Source organism: Chinchilla lanigera, unplaced genomic scaffold (genome assembly GCF_000276665.1).
Source record: "Chinchilla lanigera isolate Chin_1 unplaced genomic scaffold, ChiLan1.0 scaffold00183, whole genome shotgun sequence".
NCBI lineage: Eukaryota > Metazoa > Chordata > Mammalia > Rodentia > Chinchillidae > Chinchilla > Chinchilla lanigera.
The window spans coordinates 43,740-60,759 of NW_004955584.1; the positions used below are offsets into that span (position 1 = coordinate 43,740).

General features: G+C 43.8%; 1 protein-coding gene across 1 annotated transcript in view; it reads right to left on the reverse strand.

The window, feature by feature from the left end:
- Positions 1 to 7,447: 7,447 nt before the first annotated feature.
- LOC102022242 (paternally-expressed gene 3 protein-like) overlaps positions 7,448 to 17,020 on the reverse strand; it is a gene marked incomplete in the record, with an annotated part of 20,790 nt that continues 11,217 nt past the window's right edge. Inside the window, 4 exon segments of the mRNA XM_013509841.1 lie at positions 7,448 to 7,578; positions 7,581 to 9,098; positions 12,870 to 12,965; positions 14,935 to 15,064. Of these exon segments, the coding sequence (XP_013365295.1) occupies positions 7,469 to 7,578; positions 7,581 to 9,098; positions 12,870 to 12,965; positions 14,935 to 15,064 (1,854 nt within the window).

Consider the following 17,020-nt stretch of genomic DNA (forward strand, 5'->3'; position numbering starts at 1 on the left):
TGTCATCACCATAAGATCTTCACATATACCAATACAGGAATATACACCAGAGGCAGCTCTCTGCAGTCATTAATGATGTTCTTTAAAATATAAAATACAAAAATTCCAACCTAGCAGGTAGAATCCTAAGTAGTAAATTTTGCATAATGAAGACCTGTATACTTTTCAGCTCACTTATTTTTTTCAGCTCATTTAGTTTTTTAAAAACTTATATAAGAGAGTTTTATATACTACAGGTAAGTCTACAATCCTCACATTCTCATAAGCCATATCATTTTAAATATACAGTACAAAAGCTAATCGGATTTTGGCATAAATGGACAGTAAAACTAACATGATTTCGTATCATGATTTCATGTGATTTCAGTTCTATGACTAATTTTGTCAACTAAACTTGATCTTAAAACACCATAAGATGGCCGGGCATCGTGGTACACATCTGTAATCCCAGCACTCAGAGGCTGAGGCAGGAAGATTACCAGGAGTTTGAGGCCAGCCCAAGCTACACAGCAGGTAGATCTCAAACAAACAAACAAATGGGCCTAGGGTGGACACGGTGATGCATACCTGTAATCCTATCACTCAGTTGACTGAGACAGGCAGATCATTGAAAGTTTAAGGCCAGCCTGAGCTATATAGTGAGTTCAAGTCCAGTCTGAACTACCTAGTGAGACCTTATCACAATGAATGAATGAGTAAAGGAATAAGAAAGTGGGCCTAGTTGGAAGAAATTAATTATGAGGGCACGACCTTGGGTAGCATATCTGATCCCTGGCTCCTTCCTCTGCAGTATGCCTTTCCCCTGTGCTCCGCCTTGTGTCCATCATAGGCAAATAGCTTTGTTCCTCCACCATGTTTCTGCCTTGGAGCCAACCGTCCATGGACTGAAACCTCTGAAATCATAAGCCAAACTGCAAATTGTGATATGCTGATTGCTACTACCAAGTGCCATCCAAAGGAACACAGGGCTCATCACTGCGAGAAGTACAAGGTTGTACCTCAGTAACAGCGTGTAACAAGTTTCCACTCAGTTGAGTTGTAGGCAGTGGTTCAGAGAACTTTTTAAAGGTGTCGTAAATCATGAATAGTGATATGAATCTAGTCCTATCCTTCCACGTCCCTTTGAACTAGCAAGATCTAGGGATACCTACTTGCCACTCAGACCAGTTGAAACAAAATCTCTGAGGATGAGGCTTGGGCACCAGATTTTAAACACTCCCAGGTGACCACAGACCCCAGCATGTGGAAAAGTCCTTACCTCACCATCTTATAGACCACGACCCTGATGAGCAGTTGTCTGAGGTGGGCAAGTGACCGTGCTGCCCACCTAAAGTAAAGAGAGTCCCTAAATTCTGCTCTTCTCCTCCCACTCTGCTAGGCATCCTGGGACTTTTATTAAGGTACCTGCAAAAGGCCCCCAGCCAAGAACAGGAAGAAAAAACATAAAGCTACAAAAATGTACACAACTTGAGCAGCACCCACTAACCCAGTTTTTTGTCTGTCTGTCTAAGGTAAGACCCTTCTTACACTGGGAACACTGAACTGGTCTAGTGGTCTGCAGCCAAACTCTGGACAGATATGCCGGAGGAGGCAGAAACACAAATGCTCGGCCTCTTCATAGGCAGGGCACCGGAAAGGTTACTCCTGTCCCTGGAGCCCACCTTCTCTCTTTACTTGTGGCCGACACGGCATTAGCCGCTGTCCTTGCCCACGCCCTTCCATTCTCCCCTTTCTGCTTTCAGATCTGCTGACCCTGCGCTGTAACTTCTAAAACTGTGAGCCGAAATGAACCTCTCCTTTTCAATCTGATTGGCTCACATAAAGCACGCTGTTTCCTTTGTAATATTATTACATATAGCTTTTTAAAAAAATTTTGGTACAGGAAATCGAACTCTGGACCTCCTGCTTGTGAGGTAGGAGCGAGTCCACTGAGCTATGCTCCTGGCCCCGTTTATCTTTTATATGAATAAATCAATGACATAACTTCAGTAGACAGATTTTTGGTGTATGGCTTGAAACTTTCCCCAAGTATTCCCTCATGATGTAGAGAAACATTCCCAGTACCTTTCAGGCACAAACGTGTCCTCTCAGTTCATAACACACAAATATGACCAAAGCACTATCCTTCATCACTTAACAATGTATTAGGCTTCCCTGGTGATTACCTCATCAATATTATACAGTATATACTACTTTGTGCCTGACATGTCACTGCCACTCAAGGGTTGTGTGTGTGTGTGTGTGTGTTGGCAGACTATACTTATTATTATTGTTGTTGTGCAGTCTACTTCTATGACTGTCATGAAACCAGGTTGAGATAACTGATAAATCCTGGAGGTAAACAGGCACTGCAAATTTTCTGGTTATAATCACTGACCTAAACTGACAACCCAGGCCAGCGATGGTGAGACTTTTAGAGACTGAGTGCCCAAACTGCAACCCCAAGCCCACTTATTTATTGTAAACCCCTACGTGTGCTGTTCTCCCATGTTCAGCTGCTAGGGTGATACCTGGCAACTTGACTCACACGCCGGCAGAGCCCTGTATGCCCACTGCAGCACACATGCCATAAATTCAGCACCACTGACCCACACTAATGAAGCCTCCACTCTCGCCTACCTAACCCTAGCAAAAACCAAAGCCAGTCATGTATTTTTTTTTTTAGAAAAGACAATCGACTTTTTCCCAAAAGACATCTTTAGTGTAGAAGGCAGACAGCAACCCCAAACCACAGATTGCAGCTGGTACAGCACTCAGTTCAACGGCTATTTCTAGGGAAAGTAACATCCCGTGGCATGGAAGTGCCAATTTTAATCATCTCTTCATCCACTTGATTTTCACCATTTCCTTAAGCATCTTGGAGATGACTGTCATTTAAATGATTTCCAGTTCTTGATTATGAAATTCTTATAAACTTTTATGGCTATGCATTTTGGCGTAAGGAAGCACTGAATTGTGCTAGATAGGCCCCAAAGTCAGGCCTCTGTATATAAGTACCCTTTATTGTTTAAACTGATCACCCTAGATTTAGCACTCTTTAGTAAATCCCAACCACTTCAATCTGAGTTCTCTTTAGGGTTTTCTCTTTATGATTTTCTTCCTTAGTGCATGTTAGCAGTTCATTATTGGGAGTTGGAACATGTATATACACATCTTCATTTTGTTATGTCTGTCTCCTCTCCTTCCACACCATCTCCCCTCCCTTCATCTCTTGGTTCCCTTTCTTGCTGCAAAACATCTGTCTCCTTACTACTTTTTATTCTGCTTTTTTTCTGAGATAGCGTCTCACTACAAAGTTCATGCTAGACTTTAAACTCACTCTGTCACCTCAGTTGGCCTTAAACTCATGGCCATGCTCCTGCCTCAGCCTCCCAGGTGCTGGGATTATAGGCATGCCCCACTACACTAGGCTTGCTCTTTATACTTTGGGTTTCTTATAGAAGAGAAAGTATGCGATAATTAAGTTTGTGTGACTGATTTATTTCACTTAAAATTATGGTCTCAAGGTGCATCTATTTTTGAAAAATGATTCAAGTGTAGCCTTATGACACTGTACTACATTGTATTTGTCACATTTTCTTGACCCACCTGTTTGTTGATAGACAGGAGGGTGCTTCCAGTGTTAAGCTACTTAGCATGAAGTGTACTGCTATAAACATGGGTATGCATGAAACACTGTAATATGCAGCCTTTATCGCTTTCAAGAAGACACCTAGAAGAGGAATAGCTGGGTTAAACAGACTTTCTAGTTTCAGATTCTGAGGAATCTTCATACCGATTTCTACAGTGGACTTCCTCGTTTACATTCCCACCAACAGTGTAGAAGCGTTCTTTCACTTCCGTGGCCTGGCCAACATTTGTTATTTAATTTCTTCACAATAGCCACTTTTTTCTGGAGTAAAATGGAATCTATTTTAATTTGCATTTCTTTAACAGCCAGAGACGGTGGATATGTCTTCATGTATTCACTGGCCTTCTGTACCTCTGAAAAGTATCTCATTTCAGTTGCCCATGTTTTGAGTGAGTCTCCAACTTCTGAGGGGTCTACTTTTTTGTGTTCTTTACATAGCCTAGGTATTAGTCTCAGTAGATTTTCTCCGTTTTGTTGTTTCCTTTGCTATGTAGAATAATCTGATAAAATCCCATTGGTTCTTAATGTTTCTTGTGTAATTGAGTTTCTCTTCAGAAAGTCCTGGTCTATTGCAAAAGGTTTACATATTTTATCTTAAAGCAGATTGTTTAATATTTATATCTTTGCTGTTTTGCTTTTAGTTTAGTACCTGGTGTTAAGAGGCAGTTTTCCCGACACCTTTTGCTAAAAAGGGTATGTTTCCTCCAGAATGCTTTCGGCTCCTTTATCACAGATCAGATGGCTGAATGTGCAACAGGGTTGTTTTTGCATCCTGTATTCTATTCCATTAATCCACGTCTGTTTCTGTGTAAGAATCTCTCCTATGGGAACAACCCTACCACCACTGTGAAGCAACTCCAGTTGCAGTTTTAGTTACACAACACTCATGATTTTAGATACAAATCTTCTCAATGAAACCGAGGGATTTACTACAGGGATACAAAGCTAAATTAACACTCCTAACTCAGCCAAAGCAAATCACATCAACAGGTTATAGGGGAACAGGCTAAACAATTGTAAATTCTTTTTTTTTTTTTTTTTTTTTTGGTTTTGTTTTGTTTTTTTCTGGTACCTGTCTCACTGTAATTCAGGGTGGTCTTGAACTATGTAGCCCCGGCTAGCCTCAGACTCACAGCGATCCTCCTGCCTCAGCCTCTCAAGTGCTGGGATTATAGGCATGCACCACCACACCCAGCATAACACTCATTTTTAACAAAAGCTCTCAACAACTGGGGAAGAGTTCTAAACTAGATAAAGAACATCCACATTAAGTCATACAGCTATGACATGTAATACTCAACAATGAATGTTTTCCACAAACATTCATAACATGGTGAGTATATCTTCTATCATTTTATTCAATAGTGTGAAAGATCCTATAGTACAATGACAAAAGAAAAGGGATACATACCAGAAACTCGTTTGTTGACTGCCAATTTTATGAAGAAAATCCTCAAGAATGTATAAAAATGACTGACAAAACTAGTAACGACTGAGCTCTGGAAAGTCATATTCAAGGTCCAACATTTAAAAAATAATTGTATTTCCCTCTAATACCAATGATCATATGAGAGAAATTAAAAATTTAGAATGAACCCAGATACAACGGTATTTACCATCCAAGCTACTCAGGAGGCTAAAGCAAGAGATTCACTTGAGCCCAGGAGCTAGAGGCCAACATGAGCAACACAGAGGCCCCATGTCTTAAAATGAAAAAAGAAACAAACAAACCCGCAATGTCACATAATATGGTCTCACAGAAGGTGTCAACAAAACTGGTGGGACTCACCTGTAATCCCAGCTACTCTGCATATGGAAGCAGAAGGATCACAAGTTCTACACCAGTCTCTCAGCGAGACCCTGTCTCAATATTTAAAAATTCAGAAAATGGCTTGGGTGCAGTTCAGTGGTACAGCATCTTACCTAGTATGGCTAAGCTCAGGACTGAATCCCAGTACCACACCCACCCCCGACAAAAGAAAAAAATGAAATAAAATGTGTCCAGGATTTATTACCTGAAAATTACAGAACACTTTTGAAATAAATTAAAGAGCACTTAAAGAAAAAACCACATTCATAGACTGGAAGGCTCAATATACAAAACATATCATCACCAAAATAATCTGAAGTGTTAAGGCAATTTCTACAAAAATAACAGCAAGATGCTTTCTAAATACAGAAATTTAAAGTCAGATCAATAAAACTGAAATGGAAATCTAAAACAGTTTACCAGAACAAGAAAGTCAGTTTATATATTTAAAAATTTAGTAGATAGCTATAATAAAAAAGATACCTGTAGTTCCAGCACTCAGGAGGGTAAAGCAAGAGGCTTGCCCTGAGTTTGAGGCCAGCTTGGGTTCAAGGCCAGTCGGAACTATATAGCGAGACCTTGTCTCAAAAAACAACAACAAAGAAAGAGAGAGGGGCAAGAGAAAGATAGGATGGCACTGACATAGGTTTGGGTCTCTGCCAATAAAATAATCTACAAAACCAGATAATTAACAAAGAACATAGAGGGGCTGGGGATTTAGCTCAGCGGCACAGCGCCTGCCTGGCAAGCGCAAGGTTGTGAGTTTGATTCCCGGTACTGGAAACAAAACAAAACAAAAAGAACATAGAAAGAGACCAGTGTGAATATGCCCAGTTGATTTATGACTAAGGCATAAAATAATTCAATAACTATGATAGTCTTCAGAATAAATGGTGCTGGAACAAAGGAATACAGATATTCCTCATTTAACAACCTATTTATCAGCTGGGCGTGATGGCGCACACCTGTAATCCCAGCACTCAGGAGGCTGACGTAGGAGGATCGCTGTGAGTCTGAGACCGGCCTGGGCTACAAAGTGGGCTCAAGGCCAGCCTGAACTGCATAGCGAGACTCTGTCTCAAAAAGACAAAAAGAAAAAAAAAAAAAACAACCATGACCTATTTATCGAATGTTCAGACTTACAATAGGGGCAGGCTGTCCAGACTTACAACCCATCCTTCTTTGGGTGAGTGAGGGGTACAGTTCTTGTTTATAGAGCCCCAGTGTCTTTTTTTGCACAGTATTCCATGTTTACAGAGTACTGTAACTCTTGCTGACCATACTGTACAGTACTGTATTTTATGTTGTTATACATTATAGTACTACATGTAAGAGTTATGCAAATAAAAGCAAAGTCATCAACCTGGAGTTTCCTTTGACCATTTCTTTGTGTTGAATATTACACATTATACATACTGCATACAATTCTTCACTTAGTGACCAGTTAATTTAACGACCTAGTTGCAGGAACGGAAGTCTGCCATTAAATGAACAATGTCTGTATTCCTCATCAACAAAAAAATTAATTCAAGCCTTCTGTAATACAAAAATTACCTTAACATGGATCAGAGTTTCAAGTGGAAAAGGTAAAGTATACAACTTTTAGAAGGAGCCACAAAAAGTAAAGTATACAACTTTTGGAAGGAGCCATGTAATGTGGCACACACCTGTAATTCCAGCACTCTGGGAGGCTGAGCCTGGGAGGATCACAGTTTGAGCCTAGCCTGGAATCTTATTGACTCAGTTAGACCCTGTCTCAAAAAAGGGGGGTGGTTGGATGGGGTGGGATGTAGTTGAGTGCACAGACTCTGGGTTTCATCCCCTAGGACCACAAAACAAACAAACAAAAATCCTTTGGATAACATTTTAGCATGTACTAGAAATATGTGGCTGAGGCCTTTCCTAAGAAAGGTCTTTCCTAAGCCACTGAATTCTCATGGGTGAATACTCAGATGTAGAAGACTGTAGACAGGGTCATTTTCAAACAAGACTCTTTAGACAACAAATGATTGTTATCCACATTTTTTTCACAGAGATGGCACTAACCCAGATTCTCTACAGTATGAATGACCAGAGGCTCTGATAGATGATTCCCTTGAACGATGACGTTCCTCAGTGGTTACGTGAAGAAAGTCTTTCCTAATATGAATCCTTCAACATTGACAGAGGCTTGCACACCTGTGAAAGATTTTCCCGCATCTCTGATACTGGTTGAGTTTTTCCCTGTGTGCATCCTTTGATGGTACCTTAGGGAGGAGCTGAGGCTGAAGGCCTTTCCACAGTCACTGCATTTATAGGGCTTATCTCCAGTGTGGATGTTGGAGTGCTGAATGAGGTTTGTGCTCCGTGAGAAGGTTTTCCCACATTCCATGCACTTGTAGGGCTTCTCTTCATTGTGAATCCGATGGTGCCTTATCAGGTGTGACCTGCGGTTGAAGGCCTTCCCACACTCCATGCACTCATAGGGCTTCTCTCCTGTGTGGATGCTAACATGGCGGATGAGGTCTTTCCGATTGGTGAAGGCTTTCCCACATTCTTTGCATTCAAAGGGTTTTTCTCCGGTGTGGGCCCTTCTGTGCAAGGTCAGAGTAGAATAGTGGGCGAAGGCTTTTCCACACTCACTGCACACATAAGGTTTCTCCCCAGTGTGTATGCGCTGGTGCTGCTTGAGGTGTGGTTCACGTAGGAATGCCTTCCCACACTCCATACACTTATAGGGCTTCTCCCCAGTATGGATGACATAGTGGTGAATGAGTCCTGCGATCTCACAAAATCCTCTCCCACATTCATTGCACTGGAAGGGTTTCACTCCCCTGTGAGTCTGTTGGTGCCATGTTAGGTAAGACCGCTGGTTGAAGGCCTTGCCACACTCTGAGCACTGATAGGGCTTTTCTCCCGTGTGGAAGATGTTGTGACGATTGAAAGCTCGTCTATCCCGAAAGGCTTTGCCACACTCTTTGCACACAAAAGGTTTCTCTCCAGTGTGCATTCTGTTATGCAAAACAAATGTGGAGCGGTGGGCAAAAGCTTGTCCACACTCACTGCACTTATACGGCTTCTCCCCACTGTGCGTGCGCTGGTGCTGCGTAAGATATGACTTCCGGCTGAAGGCCTTGCCACACTCCAAGCACATATAGGGCCTCTCCCTGGTGTGGACAATGTGGTGCTGCAGGAGATGAGTGCTCTTGCGGAAGGACTTCCCACATTCTGTACATTCATAGCGTTTCACTCCTGTGTGAATTAACTTATGTTGAATGAGTAAGCGTTCCTTCTTAAACACTTTCCCACATTCCTTGCATTTGAAGGCATTTTTCCCCTCTTGTACCAAGTGATCTGCAGCTGACCCACGGGAGTCACAGACAGGGGGAGCTGAGTGTGGAGACACACTCCCAAGCACAGTCTTTGAACACACACTATCAGCTGACCCCGTGCCATCACGTCCAGGCCCCCCAGCCCCAGGAAGCTTCTCCCTCAGGGCCTCCAGCCCTGGTCTCAGGAGTCCTTCCTGTACTTCACAGGGCCCATCCTGACCGGGGTGCAGCTCCACCAGGGAGTCCAGAGAGGCTCCTTCTGTCTGATGGTCGTGGAGCAAGGCTCCCTCAGGCCAGGTCTGGTAAGCAGGACTGGGCTTGGTGGTGTTAGGTTTTGTGCTGTTACCTGGAGGAAATACAATACACAAAAGGAACTGTGAGTCACAGCAACATCAGAGAAAACAAATCAGCATTTCAGTAAGAATAGGAAGATGAAAACCAAGACTCTGCTCCTGGAATGATTTGAAATCCAGGAAACCCACTTTTGCAATGTCTTTCTTTTTGTTCCTAGGACTCTTGAAACTTTTTCTGGATTTCACGCAATTTCACCATTCTTTATTAACTGAGAAAAATCTCATTTGATAGTTTATTACACTGAGTCAGAAGTGCATCAGTGATAAAGGAAGCAATACAGTGGCACCTCAATTCACAACTTTAATTTGTATGACAATTCTGGTTGTGAACTGAATCAAGTTTCCTGATAAAGTTCTATATAAATAAGTTAATGTGTTCTGACCCCTATGAACTTGGGAGCAAAGAGAATCAAATTTTTCCATCAGGTTCAATGTAAATAACATTAACTCATTCTGAACATATGCATTTTTTTAAATCACAAATATATGAAACCAAGTACAGGGGCTGGGGATTTAGCTCAGCAGCACAGCGCCTGCCTGACAAGCGCAAGGTTGTGAATTCAATTCCTGGTCCTGGAAAAAAACTAAAAAAAAAAAAAAAGAAACCAAGTACAATACAGTATAAAGAGAGAACTCTAACCTTACCTGAGGTAACTTCTAGTGTGGAGCACAGAGAGTGTGTGGGGAAGAGGTTACTGTTTGGAGGGAGAGTGCCCCTCCATAAGGACATTGGGGAGATCTCTTTCAGGGGTTTCCTCTCTTCTTGCTCCTTTAGCTGCAAGTCAATTTTGATCCCCCCCCACCAAAAAAAATCTGTCCGGTATCACTTGCTTTTTCCTATGCTGCATAGGAAATGAGACCACATTATCCTTCATCAGACTCCACACTCTGTTCATTACAATTATGCTGGGGTGGTGTCTCTCAAAGAAACCCTGGCACTCATTCCATTCTTCCTTAGTGGATTTTATCACATCACTGCTAACTTCCTGTCTTTCTTTTCCTCACGGAATGTTCCTCAAGCACCTTCTGCTGTCCACTCTACAGTTCAGCAAGTTCTATTCAACAAGCTCCTCCATGTCTGCACCATCAAGGTCCAGACTCAAACTCCTGCCTGTGGACACAATTTCCTCCACTACCTGTGCATCCGCCCGCTTGAAGTCATGTTCAGTGACACATTCTTGCCAGTTTCCTCCAGGCCGTTAAAGGCTGGTATGTGACCTCTTCCCAGGCTTTGTCAATGAGGTTGATGTAGTGGAGAACACTGAAATGTTTCTTTCAGAACTCTTTCAGAGATAAGGATGTCTCTTTAGTTACATTAAAACATCTGGTGAAGAGCACCTTTGTGGACAACTTGAGTTGCAGACAATTTGCTGGTCCATGGGCTGCAGATAGGTGTCATGTTGCGGGGCAGGGGAGGACTCGACCTTTATGAAGTCATACTCAGCATCCATATCATCCACCAAGGCCGGAGGGTGTGCCAGGGCATTGTCCATCTGAAGAAGGCACCTTTTAGGCAGTTGGCTGTCAGAAAGGCATCTCCCAATGGCGAGTCTGAACACCTCGTACAGCCATTCCATGAACAACTGCCTTGTGACCCAAGGTTTCGCATTGGCCCTCCGCATCGCAGGCAGTCTGGCCTTGTTCACATCCTGTTCCCTGAGTGCTGAGGGGTCTGAGAATGGTACACTAGTAGTAGCTTAATCTTCAGATTGGCATTTGTATTTGCACACAGCAGAAGGGTCAATCTGTCTTTTGTGGGCCTGTGCCCCTGCACTGCCTTTTCCTCCTGCATGATACAGGCTCTGTTCAGCATCTTCTTCCAGAAGAGCCCTGTTTCATTGCAGGTGTACACTTGTTGAGCGACACATCCTTCTGCCTCCATGAACTGTAGTTCTTTCTGGTAGGCATCCACAGCAGCCTTGTCAGAACTGGAAGCCTCACCATGTGGCATCACACTGTGGATGCCACTTCTCTTGTGAAATTTATCAAGTCACCCTCTACTGGCTTTAAACTCATCACCTGTTGCACCTGTACAGTTTTCTTGCAGTAAATCACTGCAACTTCCTGGCTTTTCACAGATCACAGCTTCACTAACCCTGTCACCGGCCAGCTGTTTCTATTCAGCCACACTAACAGAAGTCTTCCACCTCTTCCAGCACTGTGTCCTCTGCTGGGTTAGCATCATTACTCTTTTGCCACATCAGCTCCTTTGATGGCATCTTTATTCTTCAAAACAGTTAAGATTGTTGACTTCACCATGTTGTCCTCTCAGGCCAGATCAGTCACAAACATACCACACATGCTTTTCTCCAATTTTTTCTTCAATTCAGTGGTTATTTTCTTCAAAAACTTCTCGCTATTCTTGCTCTGCACTTTGTTACTTTCATTTTGCTGCGCGCATTCTTGTTATCTTTATTATTGTTCTTTGCATTGTGGTCACCTTCACTACTGCTCTGCACTTTCTTTTTACCACCATATTCGCTCAGCACATTCTTTGGAGCCATACTGCAATGAATACTACTGTACAGTACTGTGTGTGCTAAAAAGCAAAAAACTTCACAGCAAGTGTGCACAGGTCTGCTGTCTCAGCTAGTGGAAGCCACGACCACATGTCAGAGTGGGGAAGAAGGCTGCATTTGTGTTCATGAGGGGAATATGGCTGTGGTCATGTTTGTCACCTAATGCAGAGTTTGAGAACAGAAGCAAAATTCTGCCCAACACTTCTGTTCATGAACTGAACTGTTCTCACATAGAAGCATTCATGACCTGAGGCATTGCTCTGCTGGATCAACCAAAGTCCTCATTTCTACATATGCAAAATTCGTTTACAAAGAAATAATATCCGAAACAACTCAGCAATGGATTCTTGAGACTTCTGAAGGAAAACGCGGAGTGTCTGGGGCAGATTACAGAGTAAATGAAGTTGAGACCCCCACTCAGTCAAGACTAGGGAGGAGAGGATAAGTAGTAACACAGCCAAAGGGAGAACCAAAGGCAAAAGACACTGGCCATAAAGTGTGCCAACCAATACACATGATGGCCCCAGTGCCCTCAGCAGCCCAGGTCGAGACAGGAAATATTAAGTTCTCTGGGGCTCTACAAAACAGGAGGAGCATGAAGACACACAGTTAGGGATCTTCTGAGGCTGACTGATCCTTGGGGATGTGTGGGGGAGGCAAGAAGGAATGGAATGTAGAGCACACTGTTAAGGACTTTGTTTGCTCACAGTTCAGAAGGAAAGGTTAAATGCACCATTATTCATTAGGACAAATAACAGAAATAATGCCAAGAGCTTCCTTTCACCGAACGACCCACTATGGTCAGGTACAGTACACAATGGTGTCACACTATCACAACCTCTATCACACAACAATGTATTACTGTCGTGAATTTTTAGGAACACACTGAGTATAGTGGACACCAGCTTGGGCACAGTCCCCAGCCTTTATACACAAGTGTGTCTGAATGTGTTGTCACTGAGTGTGATGAAGGGGACTGATTTCTTCATCTCCCCTCTGCCAGCTGGAGGTGGCCAGGGAAGTATCAGCCCCTATTCTGTGGACAGAGCGCATGGGTCCATGAATCCCTGCGTGGCACTGAGCTCCATGTTGACAGAGCAACCATAGGTTACAGGCATCATGGATTCCACTGCCCCAAGGATTCCTCTGCCCCTGTAGAGGCAAGGATCACCTAACAATCAAGCTGCCATCACCCCTACCATCCACTCTACCATTACCCTCACCTTACTGGTCGCTGGCACCCACCTGGACAGACACTTTGGGAGAGGTCATTTGTCGTTTTCCTTAACGCCTGTCTTTGTTCCAACTGGTAAATCAGCTCTGACTTGGACACAGGACAGCCTGTGGATGGAGAAGCAGACACAGGGATTGGTGAGATGAAGAATCTTTACAATATGGCCTAGATCTCCAGGATGGGGAAGAGACATTGACACAGAGCTTCAGTGAACTACAACCTAGAAGTAAACTACAAAATGCCATGTTTAGAATTGATATACTGGAGGGAGTACAACAGGCTGCACAGACAAACCCAGCTCCCTTTGATTTCCACCCTACCGAATCTTAACACTGTCCAGACATATTTCCGTGGTGTATTTTTTTCTTGGTCTTTTTTTTTTGTGTGTGTGATATTCATGATTGAACCCACGGCCTTCACCCTGAGCTATATCTTCAGCACTATTTTTGCATTTTTTATTTTGAGACAGGGTCTCCCTATGTTGCTACATTATACAAGCTGGTCCACAACTAGCAATCCTCCTGCCTCTGTACCCCACATTGCCGGGTTTATTGGCATATGCTATGGCTGGTATTTTGTAATTAATTTTGTAATTAATGGAGCCTTCACCTGCCTGTAAACTGGCAAGGCTTAGGGATGTTTACCTGCCATTTAGAACAACTGAAACAAAATCTATGAGGATGAGGACAGGCAATGGATTTTAATCATTGGGCCTGGGTGATTGTAGCCCCTGGCACATGGAAAAGTATTTCCTTCATCTCCCAGGGTGCATCCCTGATGATCGGTAATCAGGTGGACAAGTGACAACACAGACCACTCAAATTAAAGAATGAGTCTAAATTCTGGGAGGGGCTGCATGAGATGTCTTCTCCCCACTGTTGTCCTACAATATGTTGGGATTTCTACGAGGGTACCTGTTAAAGACTTAGACCAACCACAGAAAGGTAACACACACACACACACACACACACACCCAATAAAGCACTCCCCACTAACCCAGAAGCCTTATTAGATAAGACATAATCTTTTGTACAGAGGAAAGACTGAACTGTAACCAAGCCCTCATGAACAGATTTGCCAGGGTTAAAAATACAGGCATCTAGAGGCACCTGAGCTGCAAAGCCTTAGCGTGGCTAGGGGCAGTCATTTAGGACGATGACCAGGAAAGGTATATTCTTGGGTCTGGATCCTACCTTCTCTCTGCTTCCTGGCCAACATGACATGAGCAGCTGTCCTTGTCCAGACCCTTCTACCTGCTCTTTCTGTGTTTGGATCCACCAACCATGGACTGAAACTTCTAAAACTGCAATCCAAAATGTACCTCGGCTCTCTTAAGCTGTGTCAGGCACTTTGCGCCAGCAATGAGGGTAAGTGGCACCGACAGGCACATGTGAATATTTGTATAAACATCAAATATCATCAACATTTTACAAAACGAAGGACTTTTACCACTAGCTACTATAAAAACAAGATCCCATAATGAGATTCTCTTGATACTGAATATGTTAAGCTTTATGAAGGACTTATTACAATGGTCTTATTTTCCACACTTGCTAAGGATGAGCATGCCAGAAAATTTAATACAGTATGAATAGACAAACAATGAGTATATGTAGAAAAATGAAGATAGGGAATCTAGGGCCTAAGAACTATATAAACACTTACTTTTACAAAATGACAAAGGCAAGAGGCCACTACGGAAACACTGACAAAGAAACCGTCAAAGAGAAGTCAGGACAAGAGACCCCGAGCCACAGGTCTAATATGTTCCCTCCAGGGCAATTCATCAGGTCCTTAAGAAATCCAGCGAGCAGGTCACCTCTGGGTTCTGCTCAATATCCTATGGCCTTCCAGCACATCCCTTTCTTTTGACTGTGATCAAACAGACTGTTTTTCTCCCAACTCTTGCTAATTGAGACAAAGAATCAAAAACCAAACAGGTGGATTTAAAGAAGTGACACACCTATGTAGAGCAAGGAGGGCAGTGCTAAAAGTCTCAATGACTAGTCAGGCCTGGAGTCAGAGGGCAGAGAGAAAGAGTGGCCAGTGGCCACGTGGGTGAGAGGGGAGCCTTACCCACAGCAATCAGAAGCCCACAGGTCTCTAGCATCACTTCCCAGTATAAGGTCCTCTTGGAAAGGTCCAGCTGCCCCCACTCCTCCTGAGTGAATCTCACAGCCACATCTTCGAAGGTGACAGCCACCTGGGAAGTCAAACACAAGAAGAATCTCCCTTGGGACTGGTGGATAGGATGACCCTATGTCACTTGAGCACAGCAAAAGACAGGTCCCCAAGGGCCAAATCACCAAGCAGCCCTAGAGGGCTGAGCTCCAGTGTAAGGAGGGTGCTGCCTGGTCAGATTACAGAAGTGTGCTTGACAGAAATTTCATAGACAGGAAGACAATGCAGACTGAGACAAGTTTAGGACAATCCCAAGTGGATAATAAGGCACACACTGCAAGTGTTGAGATAGTAAGGAATAGAAAAGAGTAACAGCAAAAGTAATATAGCAGTGAAAGGAACGGCACCTCAATCTTACTGGTCCTCACTGTGCACCTGGCTCCTAATGAGGATTTTCTGTGCCATGGCTAAGGGATTAAAAGGCAACAGCTCAGGAGTCAAATTCCTAGGATTAAAAACAAACTCCAGAAATCAACACCTACTTACTGTGTGACCAGTGGACCCTTCTTTGTCTGAACCTCTAATCTCAGATCAACAAGACAAGCCAAATAAAATTTTGATTTCACCACAAGCACTCATAAAAAGTAAAGAAAAAGTCCTTGTAAAAGCAACATAAGGAGGTTGTGGTGGCACTGGCCTGTAATCCCAGCACTTAGGAGGCTAAGGGAGGATGACTGCCATGAGTTTGAGGCCAGCCTGGGCTACACAGTGAACTCAGGTCCAGCCTGAACTACACAGTGAAACCCTGTCTCAAAAAGGGAAGGGGAACGGGGACAGAAAGAGGGAGGGAGGGAAGGAAGAAAGAAAGGCAGGAAGGAAGGAAGGAAGGAAGGGAGGGAAGAAGGGAGGGAGGGAAGAAAAAGATAGATGGCTGATAGGCCACAGCCCCACAGGTGAACACTATCATGATCTCCATTTCAAACAAACAGACTAGAGGCCCAGGAAGATTTACCAGTTCACCCAAACTTATAAAAGAGACAGTATTTGAATCCAGGCTCCACTGGTGGGCAATCTGCTTACGCAGAGATGACATTCTTCTACAAGCAGAATTACACATAGTTAATGAAATTGTAACACATTACAAATAAGTTTCACTACTGTATCCATATCAGGTACTTCTGAAAATATTTCTGTGGACTTGGGTGGGGAGGGCATCATCATCCATCTTAAGAGACATCTGAAGTAGTGGTATCTGTCCGCTAAGTGGCAGGGCCTGGACCAGCTCTTGCAACCTTCTGCATTCCTTCTGGACCTCACAGTTACTTGTGGAAAATTCAAAACGAGCCACGACTGTTTTCCCTTCCTGACCTTTGCTAGGAGTTATACTTGAGGCTAAGATACTTCAAGGAGGAGGAACAGGAGTCCAAGGCAGCACAGCAGGCTATGGCTATGAGAAACTAGGGTCTGGACTGGCCATGATGTTCCGGGTAAGTTGGATATAATATCCATCAAAAGATCACACCTAGGTACAGGGATGCAATCCTGGAATCCTAGCTACTTAGGAAGCTGAGGCCGGAGGACGACAAGTTGAAGGAAAGTGAGTAACTTAAGAAAAGGAGCTGGGGATGTCCAATTGTGCAACTTAATAAAAGGAGCATTTGCCTAGCACTCTTACGGCCCTAGATTCAATCTCCATTGTGGCAAGAATGAAATCACAATCTCACCCACCCAGCACAGGATCACCAGGCGCGAGAAAACCCATGGGTACCCCGAGGACTTCTTTTAAACCAGTGTGCCTCTCCTGAGTGCACAGGGATCTGCCTGCCTGAGCCGCCGCATGCCCACCTGACCAGCACTCAGTAACTCTGGAATGAGGCACGCTGGTCGTGCAGCTCACTTCACGTGACTTCGCCAGGCTTCCCAACGCACAGGCCACAACACGCCGCGACGATGGGCTCAGCGGTCAGCTTCGGACCAAGGCAGAGAGCGAGGCCGTGCCAAGGCCCAGCGGCAGCGTCACCAGCAAGGGCGAGCGCAGGAC